The following is a 15,494-nucleotide window of genomic DNA, read 5'->3' on the forward strand; positions in this document are numbered from 1 at the left end:
CTGCCAGACGTTTTCTTCCTCCCCCTCTTGCAGGAGGCTTTTGAAAACCTTCAATAAGTCCATGCAGAACAAACTCTAAATAGATGAGTTGCAAATTCATGTGTATCTGGATAGCTATTCTTGATCTACACAGTCTGAGGAGTTATATCACACTTTGTTCTAAAATGTTCTTTGATCTGTTATGCACACATAGGATCCTTTTGTTTGTTGTTCTTGGTTTCTACCAAGATAATGCTAGTGTGGATGTTTTAATCTCTTTATCCATTGAGATTTATTTCATTTATTTAGACTTCTTGGATTTGGACATCGACCTGCAGCCATGGGTGTTCTGTCCTTTGTGGCCTATCTGCATCAATTGTTTCCTAATGTTTTATTCTTCTAGAAAATTCATGTATATGTTAAGTTCTTAACTATTTTAAAGCAGTTACCAATTTTTTGCTTTCCCTTATTAGGAGTACTTGTTCACATTTGTCTTAAGTGTTTTTAAATGTTAATTATCATTTTTCCATGTAATAAGTAAATGTTAGCATATGGGATTTCCCTGAAGGGAGAATCCTGGATCTACTGCTTGATGCTTAGGAGGAAGAGGACAAGCATATTGTTATCTGTTATGGAAGTTATACTACACCTGTGGAATGCTTATATGACGGGCATCTTCTTGCTTTGCATGGAATCAGTCTTAAAGTATTGGTGACCTTTCAGCCTCTCTCTTGTTTGTTTACTATAATAATATATTAATAAACTTCTCGTATATCTACCAGAATAGTTTCTCTTGCTGTTTGCTTAGGATCTTTTACCTTATTCAGTTCCATGTCTCTTTCTATATTTTTTTATCAGGGCGCAGATGGAGCCTGGTTCTGCAGTAGGAGCTCTTTGTGCACAGAGTATTGGTGAGCCTGGCACACAGATGACTCTGAAGACTTTCCATTTTGCTGGTGTTGCTTCAATGAACATTACTTTGGGCGTGCCAAGAATCAAAGAAATCATTAATGCTTCAAAGGCTATTAGGTACTGACATTGTTTTGATTTGTTTGGCATTTTATTTCCTTTGCCCACGTGAAACCTGATGGATAAACTTGCAATACATGATAGCATTTCCCTGTCCTCAGCAATATACTAGACATCATTCAATGCAAATACCCAAACAAGAAAAATCTAATGTCTGCCCAACTGTAAGTGATACTTAAGCCCAGAGAGAAAATCAAATAAAGGAAAGGATTATTTGTTCAGTATAGTATTTCCTTAGATGTCTCATTTATTGTGAAGTGCTCTAGTGTTTAGCAGTACTTGAAGCATACCTATTTGTAGGTATGCATGAAGCCATGCTTAAATACTAGGATAACATATGCCATGAAAACAGTCACTAGTACTTGAGTGTTCGCTTGTTTTTACCAGCCCAAAGTACATGAAGAGTAATTTTTCTTAAATACACCTGAGGAACCTGAAGATCTCTTTATCTTACTAAATACTGCTCTAGATAAGAGATAAATTCCATAAGGAAGCTGTAATTCAAGTTGCCATCTATACTCTGAGCAATTTCCTAGCTGGCTTTTTTTTCTGTGTGTGTGTGTTTATTCTTTTAGCACCCCTATTATAACAGCACAGTTGGACAAAGATGATGATCCTGATTTTGCCCGTCTGGTTAAAGGAAGAATTGAGAAAACTTTGTTAGGAGAGGTAAGAAAAAGTGTATTCTTGCTAATGCTTTAATGGCATTTTAGCCATTTTTGCATGCTAACTTTTGTTCTTATTGTTTAAAGATTTCTGAATATATTGAAGAAGTGTTTCTTCCAGATGACTGCTTCATCCTAGTGAAGCTGTCTTTAGAGCGCATTAGACTACTGAGATTAGAGGTGAGTTGTTCAGTTCTTATGCAGAATACACCTTGGATACGTCCCAAAGGGTCTTTTAATGCTGTGTCAGAAATCACACCAGTGGAAGTTAAAAAAAAGGAAGTGAGTAATGGATGTTGTGTGGCTACATTACATCTTTTTTTTTCCCTTGCAAAGTGGATAATTTCCCCTTTATTTGGAAATGAGAGAACATGAATTTGTGTCTTGTTACTCCCAGGGATGCAGTTTCTGTCCATTGATTAATGTATGGGCTGGTACCCTCAGTATAAGGTAGTATTTCATGCAATTTGTAAGACTAATTTAGAAGAGAATATTTGGGGATTTTTTTCCTACATTCTTCCTTTTTATAATCTGTTGAAAGACTTTTCTACTTACTTGAGCATGTTGATATATGCTGAGAGATAACCCTGGTGTTTGCTGGCTGACTTTTGCCACAGGTGAATGCAGAGACTGTGCGCTACTCAATTTGCATCTCTAAGCTCAGAGTGAAGCCTGGGGATGTTGCTGTCCATGGAGAAGCAGTTGTATGTGTGACCCCTCGTGAAAATAGCAAGAGTTCCATGTATTATGTATTGCAGTCCCTCAAGGAAGAACTGCCAAAGGTAAAAGCAAAGGCTTTCTCATGCTTTTGTGGGAGGTAATCAGTAGTAATAATTCGGGGTTCCATGGTGGCAAGACAAAATAATTCTTGTCGGTATTGACAGTGAAGATAGGCTAGGTCAGTAACTCTTAGATTGTGGTGGTACTGCCTTGCTGTTGAAATTAAGCCATCCTTTACCAGTATTTGTAAATAAAATGGAAGCTTTGATATTCCCCTCACAGTTTACTGAAGCTTTCCAAGTGCAGCAGTTTTATTAAATAGTTGCATCTGTTTCCAGCTGCATCTAGAATTGAACCACATGACAGTATCTGGCATTTTTTCAGCTTTCTGTGAGGAGACTGTCTACTCTGGATTCTAAAAATAGGGATAAATGAACCTTTATTGTTAGCAGCTTGCCCTTTTATTTGTATGGGTCTGCTGCTATTGAGACACCCAAACCTGAGTATGAGAATATCTGACGTAAAATATAAAATGTAGATAGTGAGCAAGGTTTATAGTACAGTGTCAGTGTCAGTTTGTGTATTTAAGAATAAGAAATCTTATTCATATGTGTTTTGAGTGAGCCTTTACTCCACTTACTAGACCTTCTCAGTAGGTTTGAATGCTGTTAAGTGTTACCCTTTTATACTGTGTTACTGTATACATCAAAGTTACCAGGGGGTTTTTGTCTTATGAAGGTTGTAGTGCAAGGCATACCAGAGGTTTCCCGAGCTGTCATTCATGTTGACGAACAAAGTGGAAAGGAAAAATACAAACTTCTGGTTGAAGGTGATAATCTACGAGCTGTTATGGCTACTCATGGAGTGAAAGGAACAAAAACATCCTCTAACAACACTTACGAGGTAATGTCTAAATGGGTGCTGTGGGGTTTTCCCCATAGCATCTTTATTACAAAGTGCTTGTTTGTGCTCAGATACAGGAGTTGATATGGAATCAAGCCTGATTTCACTAATAGGTGTCAGAATGCATTAACACAAGAGAATAATTCCACTGGCAGCACTGTTCACTTCAAAGAAGCTGTTTCTATAAATATTTTTCAAATGGAGAAGTTTAAAAGGGTAATCATAGAAATGGAATATCAATATACTATCAGATGGTATTTATACCAGGAATATACTTGCTCCAAGCAATTGGTTCTTCTTTCATCTAACACATAACAATCATGTAACAATATCTTGTGTAGGTAGAGAAAACTCTGGGAATTGAAGCTGCTCGGACAACCATTATCAATGAGATTCAGTATACGATGGTGAACCATGGCATGAGCATTGACAGGAGACATGTTATGTTATTGTCTGATCTAATGACTTACAAGGTTTGTACTATGTCTTATCTAAATGTTACTATTGGCCTGTTTATACAAATTAATTTTACCAGCTAGGGAGCTAGGGAGATGGAAATTCATTCTAGGTTTAAAGAATTCAAAGTTGTACTGACCTAATACTGTTATTTGTATTTTACACAAAATGCTTAATTACCCCAGTTCTTGGGGGAGGAGGGATCTATTTTGACTGAAAACAAATGGATAAAATGAGAAGGGAACAATAATTTCATATTGAAAATAGGAATCCTGAAAATGACGGTGTGAAAATCAGCTGTTTGGGTAGCCATGCATGCAGTTTAAGGCTTGCTGTGCAGAAAACCCCACGGGGTGTGGTTCATAACAGCTGCACCATATGTGAGAGTCAAAGGATACAGACACTACACATAGAATCAGCTGATGTGAACAGTCTTACAGAACGTGTTAGTGCAAAATCATATCTGCTCTTTATTGATTATTTTCTTTCTTTCACATCCAATGTGGTTTTTAGAGTTGAGTACACTTAGTGAAGTAAGATTTTCCAATTTGCCTGCCAGAGTGCAAGGGTTTAATTTGGGTGAAATGGATGAAGTTCTGATTTGTTCCAAAACTGCAGAGCTTTGTTGTATTGAGCTGCAGCAGTCCCCAGGGCTGACCCTGTGGAGCTGCAGCACAACAGTAGAAAAGGGCATCAGAGTGCCATGTTTTAAACTTGGTGGGCTCCTACCATGCATTCTTTTGCCTGTACTTGTGACTTAGGCTTCTTTGTGAAATCTGTTATAATCAGGATTTTTCTAACAAACATAGGCAGAAATAAGTTAGTTTAAAAAGCTAATTACCTTTTTTTCTGGAGAATGAAAAAATGAAGATTTAGCATCTTCTGTCAACTCCTGGCAGCTGAGGTCAGATTTATCTGTAGATAATAGGCAATAGATTCAGCATATTGCTCTCAGACCCCACTGAAGTTTGTAGCTCAGAAGCCAGTTTATAATTGTGGGGGGTTTTCTCATGGCCATGTTTCTTTCAATCTTTTCAATACTCTTGCTTTAAAAAATGATCTATTAACTGTTTGTAGCAGCTTATGTTGTATATGAAGAATGACTTTTGTTTTATATAAATATTGATTACTATCAAACTATTAACCTTCAGGATGTTCAACTGTAAAGCAATGTCTTATGACAATTCTCTATTATAGATAGTATATTTATTTACTTGGGCTTACTCTTTGGGTTTTTCCATCAATCAAGGGTGAAGTGCTGGGCATTACCAGGTTTGGACTGGCAAAAATGAAGGAAAGTGTGTTGATGCTGGCTTCTTTTGAGAAGACTGCTGACCATCTCTTTGATGCTGCTTACTTTGGACAGAAGGATTCTGTTTGTGGTAGGTATTGCAAAGTCTGCAGTTTGTGGTCCTTACCCAACATCTGTAAACTTCTTCAAAGCATTGGAGTTTTGCTTTGTTAAGCTTCCTGTTCAGGTGGTATGTCAAAAACTTCAGGTCTGAGCCTCATCCATCTTCTAGGACCCCCTCGGTCCTAGAAGTTTAGTGTATGTTTCTCTACTTCTAATCTCTGACTGAGATCTTCAAGTCAGTTGGATATTTGCTGGATGTTTCTCAAAGTACACTTTGGGTAGTTTGGTTTTACTTCTCATGCTAGATCTCAGTGAAATACTAGGAAATTTGTCCCACTATCACTAGTTCTGTTTTTTTCTATTGTGAAATGTTTGTGTATCTTCAACACCTAGAGCTGATGAATAAATTTAGTACCTCACTCAGTATTTAGGTTTCATTTTCATTCCTGCTAAGAAGTAGGAAGACAGGTACATCTCAGCCTAGCTGAAGATTACACTGTTACCCGATTGCTTAGGTGATTTGGCACTGATACCTAGAAATAAGCAGAAAGGCTAGGTTCTTGACTTCTTCATTTAGTTCTAATCTAAATAGATGAAAATTATGGGTCTTTGTTTTTTTAATTAGAAGTCTTGTTTATCATTTAACAGAACAGTTTCTGTTGTCAGAAATTTCTTTTTAAAGGTATCTGTTCTTCAGTTTTAAATTTAAATTCATTAGCATCCACTGAATCATCTTACTGAATTCATGAATGAATCTGTAAATTTTGAAAATATATGGCTACATATCCACAAGTGTATGCATGCCCACATACATTCAGCAACCAGAATATTCATTAAAAGAGTTCTGGTATTCTGTTTGTCTCTTTATTTTGTATTTTTGCCATGTGCTCTAATATTTGGAATTAGTTTGGTTTTTTTTAATGCCTTTGCCCCCATTAGCCCTCAATCAGATTTTCTTCTCCTTTAAGCTATATGCATTTTGGGACTGAATTGTTAAAAAGTCTGTCTAATAGGTTAAACAGAGAAAAGAAATCAAGCAGGTTTCACCCTTTTCAAGATCTGTGTATGCAATACCTACCCTCCTGGAGCTGGAATTGCTCATTGGAAGTTTCTGGGTGCTAATGAAATACAGAAATATGCATGTGTTATGTTAAAATTTACTGGGTTTTGTGTATGTCTAGGTAGTCTTCGTGTAGCCAGTTTCAAACAGTGCTTTGTGCACAGTATTTTCTGAATCACTGGAATCTGTGTATTACTAGCTTGTATTTTGAGAGCTCTGCCACTTCTGGCTCTCCAGCATTCCACATGAGTGGGATTTAATTTCCTTTTTTTTTTTTTTTTTAATTTTTTAGTAATTTGCCCACAATTAAAGCAAAGATCCTTTCTGAGAATGATTCAGTCCTAGACAGTAAGGAAAAGAAAATGTGTTCTCTAAGTCCCCTCTGAGCTAGTAAAATCCTGTTTTGAATAATGTGAAAACCAAAGGTATTTTGATGTCGCCTCCTATATAATATTTTAGTTTGAATAAGGAAATGCAGTGGAGAAAACAGCAATTGTTGTCTGCTTACCAAAACTGAAGAGATGATACTGGCTTGCTTGTGTGAAAAATTTCTGTGCGGCTGCCTGACTTATTACTTGGTCCGTGAGGCAAAAAGGAGGTGGGGAGGAAGACTTCTTGTTGTGTATGTGGAAGTATTGCAAGTGAATAGGGATGTACAAAATCTAAATTCAGTTTTCATGATTCAGTGGTAGACTCAGGTTGAAAGATTATTGTGCAAAAGCAGGGAAGGTTTTTTTGCTAGATGTAAGAAAGGTATTTCCTTTATCTGTTGTAACGTGCGTGCTGTAGGGGCCTAAATCTACAGTACCTCTTGAAAGTTATCTTTTGCACAAGATTTTTAAGAGCATATTATTGGCAAATAATGTAGAAATGCAGCACTGGTCTAAGAGCAAAAATACAGACTCTTCATTCCTATACATTCAAATTACAAATCATGCCTTGCCAGAATTTTGAGTAAATGTATTTCACCCTTTGTGCATTCAAAGGTACAGCTATTTATTGTTACCTTCTTAAACATTTATGTGGAGGACAGTCTAGGACATGAGAACATGCAAAAATGTCATTTGGATCATAGCAGTATGCTGAGAGAGAAACACTGGTATCTGAGAGCTTGCTTTGAGTGTGGAACGTTGTTTGGAAAAGTTGTGCACATTGGTAGATCTGGAATATAAATGTGTCAGCACATTGCAGTGAAAATGTTACAACCATCAAAAATCATTGGGACAGACTCAATCTTCACTTCAAAATGAGCACTTTTTGAGTGGTGAAAATGCCAGAAGTGTTAAAGCTCAAGTACTTCTGTGCCTTTCTCACTGGGAACTTGGGGAGGTTTCAAAGGAACCCTGCCAGATTTGACTGAAGCCTTAGCACTGAGTCAGAGAATTAACATGAAGTAAGTTTGCCTTGCATCTTGTGCTACAGGCACTGCATGGAATATGTCTTCTCCAAAAGGAAACCTTCTGAAGGGCTTTCATTACTGGAGATGTCTAGGTTAGGTTGAGGTTTTCCTGTAGGATTTAATGCTCTTTACGTAACATACTGGTCTGATGACCATGACATTTAACTTTGTCAAGTGAAGGGGCCTTGGTCCTTACCTGTGAATTTCAAGATTTTGTAGGCAACACATAACGGAATGGGCAAATGAAAGTAGTTTTGTAAATCCTTACTGTTCAAATGTTCACTGTGTTTGTTTGGCTTTTTCCTAGGTGTTTCTGAGTGCATCATCATGGGAATTCCAATGAATATTGGAACAGGACTCTTTAAACTGTTACACAAAGCGGACAAAGAATCAACCCCTCCCAGGCGGCCTCTGATATTTGATCATAATGAATTTCACATTCCCATTGTTACGTAGCACTTGGACATAAAACAAGATAGTAAACCAAGAAATAGTAAGCAAACATAATTTAAATTAAGAAAAGTGTATTATCAGTTCTATGTGTCTCAATAGCAGTGAATTGGTAAGTTAAATACTATCAAAAGAATTGCCCAGTTGTTCACCACCTGTTTTTAGTACAGACCCTGAAAGGAAAGAGTGTACCAAAGAGTGGAAATAAATTTAAAGTAGATTTCACCTGATAACATTTTCATGTGATAGTGTTTGCTTTTTCTATTACTGTTAATGGGTGGGAGCTGTTATTAACTCAGTATTTATTACATGTGTATTCAGATTTTTTTTACTAAAAAAAAAGAAAATTGCAAGAGAGTTCTGTGAGCTTGCCCAGAGTGCTTTTGGAAATGTCCTTTCAACAGGAGCTGCAGAGGTCAGTCTACAGCTGTTAAGAGCAGGAACTTCAGAAAGCTGGAACTGAGTCTGTGATTAATTCATAGTGAGTTCAGGAGTGCTGTTCAAAGTGTTTGAAATACTTGCTCTTTGCTTTTGGTAGTTTTAATTGGTTTTTCTTTATCCTGAGTTATTATCCATTAAATTATTTTCCTCCCCAGGATTCTGTTTTGGGACCATATCTACAAGAAGCTGCACATTGTGGATGCTACTAAATTCTGAGAAGACTGTTGTAAGAATACTGCAAATTATAGATAGCTTTTCATATGACAGCAACTGTCTAACTGCTGGAATCAGTAACTTACAGTAGTCTTAGTTTAGGGAAAGTTTCATAATTGAGCAGGATCATCTGAACAACCTAGTTTTATTTTACTATATAAAGTAGAAATTGAAGCGGATGCTGTTTCTATGCATTGCCGTGAAATAATTTGGAAGTATTTTTAGATTTAGTCCACTAAAGCAGTTTTCAGAATGAATATAGATCTCAAATCATTTCAGTGCAGTATGTTTAAATTTACTGTGGTGCTAAGGAGGGAAAGTACCTTCTTGTTTTGTCAGCAGTGTTTGGATACTCAGTGTGCTCATGACATGGGTCAAGGAAGTAGAGAAAAAAGCAGAAATTGTGCCCACATGAAGTAAAAGTAGACTGCTGAGTATTCTAGCATTTGAAAATGAACACATTTGTGCTGCATTTTGGCTTTATGTCCAAGAAAAGTGTAAGGCTACATTCAGAGACTGTAAATCTACTGGTTTAAGTCTTAAAGTGCCACTGTGTCTGTTTTTTAATTCATGCTCCATGCAGACAAGATCTCATGTGAAATTCAACATAGCTATTCTCAAATTATTTTGTATTTTCAGTGTGATGCTAAGATCTACATCTGCCTAGATTTTGGCAGGGTGAAGATGGAGAATGTAGTGCATTTATTATCTGCTCTAAAAACTACATATATTTTGCTATCTCTGTTTTAGTAATAGAAATTTCAGAATAAATCAAAGTTTTCTTTGTGATCTCAGTGAGATTGCCACTTACTCATTTGTCTATTTCTTTTTCAAGTTGTAAATTTAACATGAGTAGGGGCTTCATGGAGAGAAAGCCCATAAACCTTTCCTGTGGTTCAGTACTTTGTTTTATCATGGGAAATTCTACTGATAGTGCTTGGCATTTTTCTGAATAAAGATTCTTCCCAAGGTCAAAATGGGTAGAGTTTGTATTGGAACAAATAACCACATCTTTCTTTCTTCCATTTTTGGGGGGTTTTTTTGTTCTCTTTTTTTTTGGTTTTGGGTTTTTCTTTTTGTTTGGTTAGGTTTTTTTGTTTGGTTGGTTTGGGGTTTTTGGTTTTTTTTGTTTTGTTTTGTGTGGTTTTGGTGTTTTGTAAATATAGAGAAATGAGCTATTTAAATGGTGGGTTCACTCTCTTGTATGTTTTAAAAGTAAAAATTAAATTACATCTTTTATCATTGTCTTAAATATGACAATAAAAAGAGGCAGAGGTAAAGAATATGGAAACCTTGTGTTTATTTATTGGTGTATTATATTTCTGCATAATTAATTTATGGATGAGATAACCTCCATTTCCTTTATTTGCTTAGTTAGTAAGACAATTGAGAATTATTTAAACTTAAATCTCAGGTATTTACAATGTAAATTAATAAGTAATATAAAATCTGTCTTGCTTAAAGTCACTGTGTCTTGTCCTCAGATCATGCTCTGAGCCTCATGAGTGTTTCAACCAAAAATAGATTGTTTACAAGAGCACTCTGAATTAGTAATTATTGTTTGAGCTCTCTGTGCAGTCAGTAAACAAATTAGCTGTTGGATTTCACTCGTAAGCAGCTTTTTCTTAAGGGTTAGTTTTAACAGTAAAGAAATGGAACTTTGGAATAATAAAATTTACATTTTTAGTAAATTCTTTAGCTTATTTTGGGTTTAATTTTTTAAAAATAAATACTATTTTTCACATTTTCCTCTATTTTGTAATTAATGTGCTAATTGAAATTAGTTAAGTGTAAATTTTCAAGAAATCAATTTGTTTTCAAATATCCATATGCTGCTTTCTCATCTTCATTTTTTCCATCTGTTTTAAAACAAATTTAAACTCATAAAATGAAGTACTTTCTTGGTGTGTTTATCAGGAAACTACTTCACACACGTCTCTTACCTGCAGAGAGAGAAGAAAGCAGCTGCACATGCTATATAGGTTTCCTGTTATGACTATGGAAAGCTGGAAGTAAATCCAGAATTGTGCTGCTTTGGTCCATAACTTGAATAAATTTAGTATAGAAGGCTATTTCCTTTTTTGATTATCTATGCTTAAAGATAAAAAAGAAAATGAAAGCATATGAATGCTGCGTTCTGTAAGTTAACTCCAAGTAGGAAAAAATTTGGCTGTTGCAGGACAAATATTCCTTGACCTCTGACCAATTGTCACTGTTTCAGTATAAGTTGAAGGAACCACTGCAACAGGAATTCCTCAATTTTGTATCACTGTGCTTGCAGACAGAAATGTCTTTAGAAACCCATAGCAAACAGGATACAAATTTTCTTAGTATTTGCATATTTGCCTGAATTATTCTGTGCATGTAACTAATAAATCTATCTTTGAAGTGGTTGGCTAAGCTTTGTATTCAGACCTAGGAAAGTCTGTTGGTAATTAAATATGTTGGGAAAAAACATAAGAAAATAAGCAAAATTGGCCTATTATTTTTATATTGTCTAAGAACAGAAAAACTAAAAGGGACCAAATTATAAGATATGTTAATATTTTAATGCATCAGTACTTGGCAGGTTATTTGCATGTGATTATGGTACTGATACAAATGCATAGCCAGTTCATCTTGAAGAATGAATACCAGAATCTCTCAGGCTGATCTGAAAGACTCATAGAAAACAAACCAGCCCTGCTACTTTGGTGTTTCAGTGCTTGTGAAAATGAATCAAAGCTTCCTGTAACGGATAAAATGAAAATTTTAAAACATTCCTTCTTAATGAAACCAGATCATATATCATCATCTTCCACTAGAGAGCAGCATTTTCTTTTGAGAAAAGAAGTATTTGGGTAGCTTCTTTATTTTTTTTTTCTATTAAAAATGGTTTTTTTGCAATATCAGGACTGAAATGTAACTATAAGAGGGTAAGTTACCTGTTACAATGATGTGCATGAGGAAGGAAATTAAGGGAATTAATTTTCTTAAGAAGGAGAAAGCAGAGTCCACATATGCTTTTTCATTAATTAGTAAAATTTTCACTTGCATATATTTTGTCTATCTGGCTTAAAAAATCAACAAGCAAAAAGCAGTACTTAAGTAAAGGCTATAGTCACTCCTAAAAGGACGTAGTGAGTTGCCCCTGGGAAGTGATAGAACAGCCAATCTGCAGTGAGTGGGGACATGTCTTTAGTGGCAGCATTTTCCATGCAGCCGTGATTGTTCCAATCTGCAGTCAGTCTTTCCAGCACTGAAATCCAGCTCTGAGAGCTGCTCTGAAGCATGAAGTTCTGGCAGCTGGCTGGGGAGTATCTCACATCCTTCAGCTGCCGCTCAACTCCAAGGCACGGCTGCATTAAAAACACTTAAAGGTGATGCTGATCAATGCAAGAGACCAATGGTTAGGACTGGAAATAATATGAAACAGGTGGTCTTCTCTGTGCACAGACAGCTGAAACCAGCAAGATTTATGACAGATGACCTCCACTTGAATGTCTGAAAGCTACAAGCGTGCCCATAGTTTGTTAGTTCCTGTCTTATTGTGACTCAATTCACAGTGGTGAGAATCTGGTATTGGCTGGCTGTGCTCAGGGGTTCTGTGGGCCATTAGCTGCTCTGACGCTGCATTGCCTCAACCACCACAGTTACTTCTGAGTGAAGCCACTGTGTGTATCTGATGTTAAAAGGTGTTTCTTCATCTAAAGAGTCTGTCCTGTGAATCCAAGCCTGCAGGATCAGGAATAATTGCATGCTCCTTTTGGAAGCAATGACAGTAGATAGGACTGATGTTGTATAGGAATATGGTGGTTTCTGCTGGTGTTGAGGATAAAGGGAAGAAAGCAGAAAAGACAGGAAATGCAAAAATAAGCAGGGGTATATGGAAGCAGTGTAGAAATTCAGATCTGCTTGGGGAAGAAACAGACATGGCAGCTGGGTAAAGTGACACACAGATATTCATAATCTCTTTAAGGAGTCCTAGTGAAGTACTGGAAATAGCTGGGAAAAGGACAGGTATTAATTCCTGAGAACTAAGATTTTGTTATTTGTCCTGGGGATTGCTGTTAGTGGCTGTGACAAATTATAGTTAAATCATCATTCATTTTGTGGGTGACTTAATAATGAGCAATAACTCTGAATTAATTCCTCCAGGTATTGTATCTGTTTAGTTATAAAGCTCTATCAACCAACTGTGCGTAATTACATCTGCTGAACTACAGTGATTGCTACTGTTAAGTGTAAAAACTGCTGTTCCTGGTGGGTTCTGGGACAGCTCATGTGGAAGATCATAGCTATAATTAGCAGATGAATAGGAATCTTTTAAAACGTGTTGATACCTGCAGTTAGATCAGAAATGTTCCTAGAAAATCCTTATCTGAGGAGTTTTTAGTAATATGTAAGTCCTGCTACTGGGACAAGATACAGAAATTACATCAGTTACATTCCTTAAGTTGTGTCTCTTCCTGGAAGAGAGGTGACAACATCTATGAAGAGCAGATGGGTAATTCACTGAAGTCTGTAAAGGAAAGCTATTCTATGTTGGTTTTTCTGTTGTTTCTGTTGATCGTAGCGCTGTGATGGCAGACATTCATTGCAAACTGTCTTAATTTTTATGTTGGTTTCAGAACCAGGTAGTGCAGAGGAATTTTAGTCCATGGGTAAAAGAGGACATGCAAGTGTCTCTCTGACTGTGGCTTTCAGAAAGCTGGGGTACCGTACCCTCAAGATTTCAGTCCAAGTTCTTCTCCATGATAGTGGTGTTTTGTCAGGTGGAGACAGTGTTGGCCAGCAATGAAACTGTTGTGAAAGCAGCAGGTGCCTGGATTATTAACCACAGGCATTTTATTCTCCTTTTTGTGAAAATGTAGGTTGGTTGCTTAATCTTTTGATACATATGACAGTTTTCTCAGTGTGCATCCCTATTAAGTGTTAAATTGTGTGGATTTTTAAAAAAAAAATAAAGAAAATTAATTGCCAAGAAATGCAAAAGCAATAGTGAAATTGTGCTGGTAAACTTTAAGAGTCCCAGAAAATGTCAGAATTAGTTGTGAGACTTTGAAATTATTTTTCTTGATTTATTATTCCAGGGTTTGTTGGTTTCTGGGAATTGATTAATGTGGTGTGATTCATCCTGGTGTGTCACAGGCAGGGGATTCTTTGGCTCAGGTTGATTGACAGCATCCCCATGGTAAAATACTGTTTGTGTTTGGAGTGATGAGGATAGTTTGGCCATGTCATGGTGCAGGCTTGAAGCACTGACAGTGTGTGACTCATTTCTGAAGGGCACAGTGGGTAGGGGATCTCCTTCATGGGAAGGAAGGACACACCTCGCCCCTTACTCTGCCCTGATCCCTGCACTTTTCCGATCCAGTGATGCTAGAATGTCTCCTGTGTGTGTGGGTACCTTGACAAGCCCACACAATAACTTCCCCATATGCCATTGTTCCAGATTTTCTACTCATGCAGATATTTTCCAGTTACATCAAAGACTTTCTTTAAACTTTTATTTTTCAGAAGATGTAGAGTTCTTCTGACTTACGCTATTGCTGTGCATTTTCCAGTTTCCTTTGCATTTATTTCTGTCTCCTTGTCCTCGTTTCTCCTACAGATTCCTCCCTTCTGGACCTGTAGTGACTGTCACTGCTGGTGACACTGCTTCCCTGCAGCAGTGCTATGTCAACCATACTGTGCCACTGGCTGGATTCAGCTCAGCCATGCAAGGTTACCGTGAACATTTGCCTGGAGGATAATTAAGCCACTCAAGGAAGAAACATCTCCTCAGCACATCTGGATGTGGAAATTTACTGCCATCAAAATTACAGCTATGGTCAAGTAACTTTTGAAAAAAAAATGACCTTATTATGTGAGGGAATATATCTGTGCTCCGAAATGAAAGGCATCCCTGCTTCTTGTGGCTCTTTGTCAGCACTAAAAACTGTATTCTGCCCTTTAGATCTCCACTTACTTTTGTCTTTAGCCTATTTCTGCTTTCTTCTTCAGCCTTCCTACTTAGCTGGCACAGATGTCTTTTCCCTTGCTTGTGGTTTTGTGTATTCTGTTGAAAATAAGTATGGGGAAGATGAGCAGCACAGCAGTTTGGGAAGTAGTTGGTACATGTAGAATCAGTTAACTGTTGCTGCCACAGACATATAAGACCTGGGGAAATCTTTAGAATCTCTGTACTTTAGATTCAGTCTGTTAAAGACTATTTCTCTCCTGAGCAACATAGTTGTGATAAAGCCATCAAGGTGAGTGAAGGGGCTGTGCTTGTGAAAACATCCATGTTATATGGAGTATGTAGTAAACAACATTGCCAGGATGTGTGGATTAAAGAATGTGATTAGCATCTGCTGTGTATAGTTCTTTTTATTCTTTCATCTTCCAAAGAAAGTCAAAAAAGGCTAGTTGGTGCTCTTGAAGTCAGCTGCAAGATAGACACTGACTTCAGCTGGAAAAGGAGAGGGCAAAGCAGTGAAGCTCTTGGCTTCCATTAATGTTCTTGGAAGGGGAGGGTGGCAGCTCTGAAGGTGAGTTAAGGGAAAAAAGTTCTAAAAGTACAAATAGCCCATGGTAAAAAGGATAATATTTGGCTTGCCTTGCTTATGAAGTGTATTTATCCTTCATGGAATATCCCTAGCAGATTTGGAGACTTTTTATTTCGGTTATTCTTTTGCAGTCTTTTTATTACCAAACTGGGGCCTAATCCAAGTCCCCTGGAAACCAATTAGAGAACTCAGCAGAACTGGATGAGCTTTGATATATGCATTATATTAAATATTTCTATCATCAAACTCCCACCAGTTAATGCATCTTTATAAGTTGCAAACAGTCGAACAACAC

General features: G+C 37.0%; 1 protein-coding gene across 4 annotated transcripts in view; it reads left to right on the forward strand.

Annotated features, from left to right (window-relative positions):
- POLR3A (RNA polymerase III subunit A) overlaps window positions 1–15,228 on the forward strand; it is a 39,643-nt gene extending 24,415 nt beyond the window's left edge. For 2 of the 4 annotated variants that reach the window (XM_082286126.1, XM_082286129.1), the window contains 8 exons: window positions 838–1,008; window positions 1,584–1,677; window positions 1,761–1,853; window positions 2,291–2,455; window positions 3,132–3,296; window positions 3,638–3,769; window positions 5,002–5,134; window positions 7,873–10,011. In XM_082286126.1, coding sequence (XP_082142252.1) covers window positions 838–1,008; window positions 1,584–1,677; window positions 1,761–1,853; window positions 2,291–2,455; window positions 3,132–3,296; window positions 3,638–3,769; window positions 5,002–5,134; window positions 7,873–8,021 — 1,102 coding nt within the window. In that variant the 3' untranslated portion in view covers window positions 8,022–10,011. Of the gene's footprint in view, window positions 1–837; window positions 1,009–1,583; window positions 1,678–1,760; window positions 1,854–2,290; window positions 2,456–3,131; window positions 3,297–3,637; window positions 3,770–5,001; window positions 5,135–7,872; window positions 10,012–14,262 lie in introns of those variants that run through there. The other 2 variants (XM_082286127.1, XM_082286128.1) reach the window with 2 other exon arrangements.
- The last annotated feature ends 266 nt before the right edge of the window (window positions 15,229–15,494 follow it).

Source organism: Coloeus monedula, assembly GCF_965178545.1.
Source record: "Coloeus monedula genome assembly, chromosome: 8".
Lineage (NCBI taxonomy): Eukaryota > Metazoa > Chordata > Aves > Passeriformes > Corvidae > Coloeus > Coloeus monedula.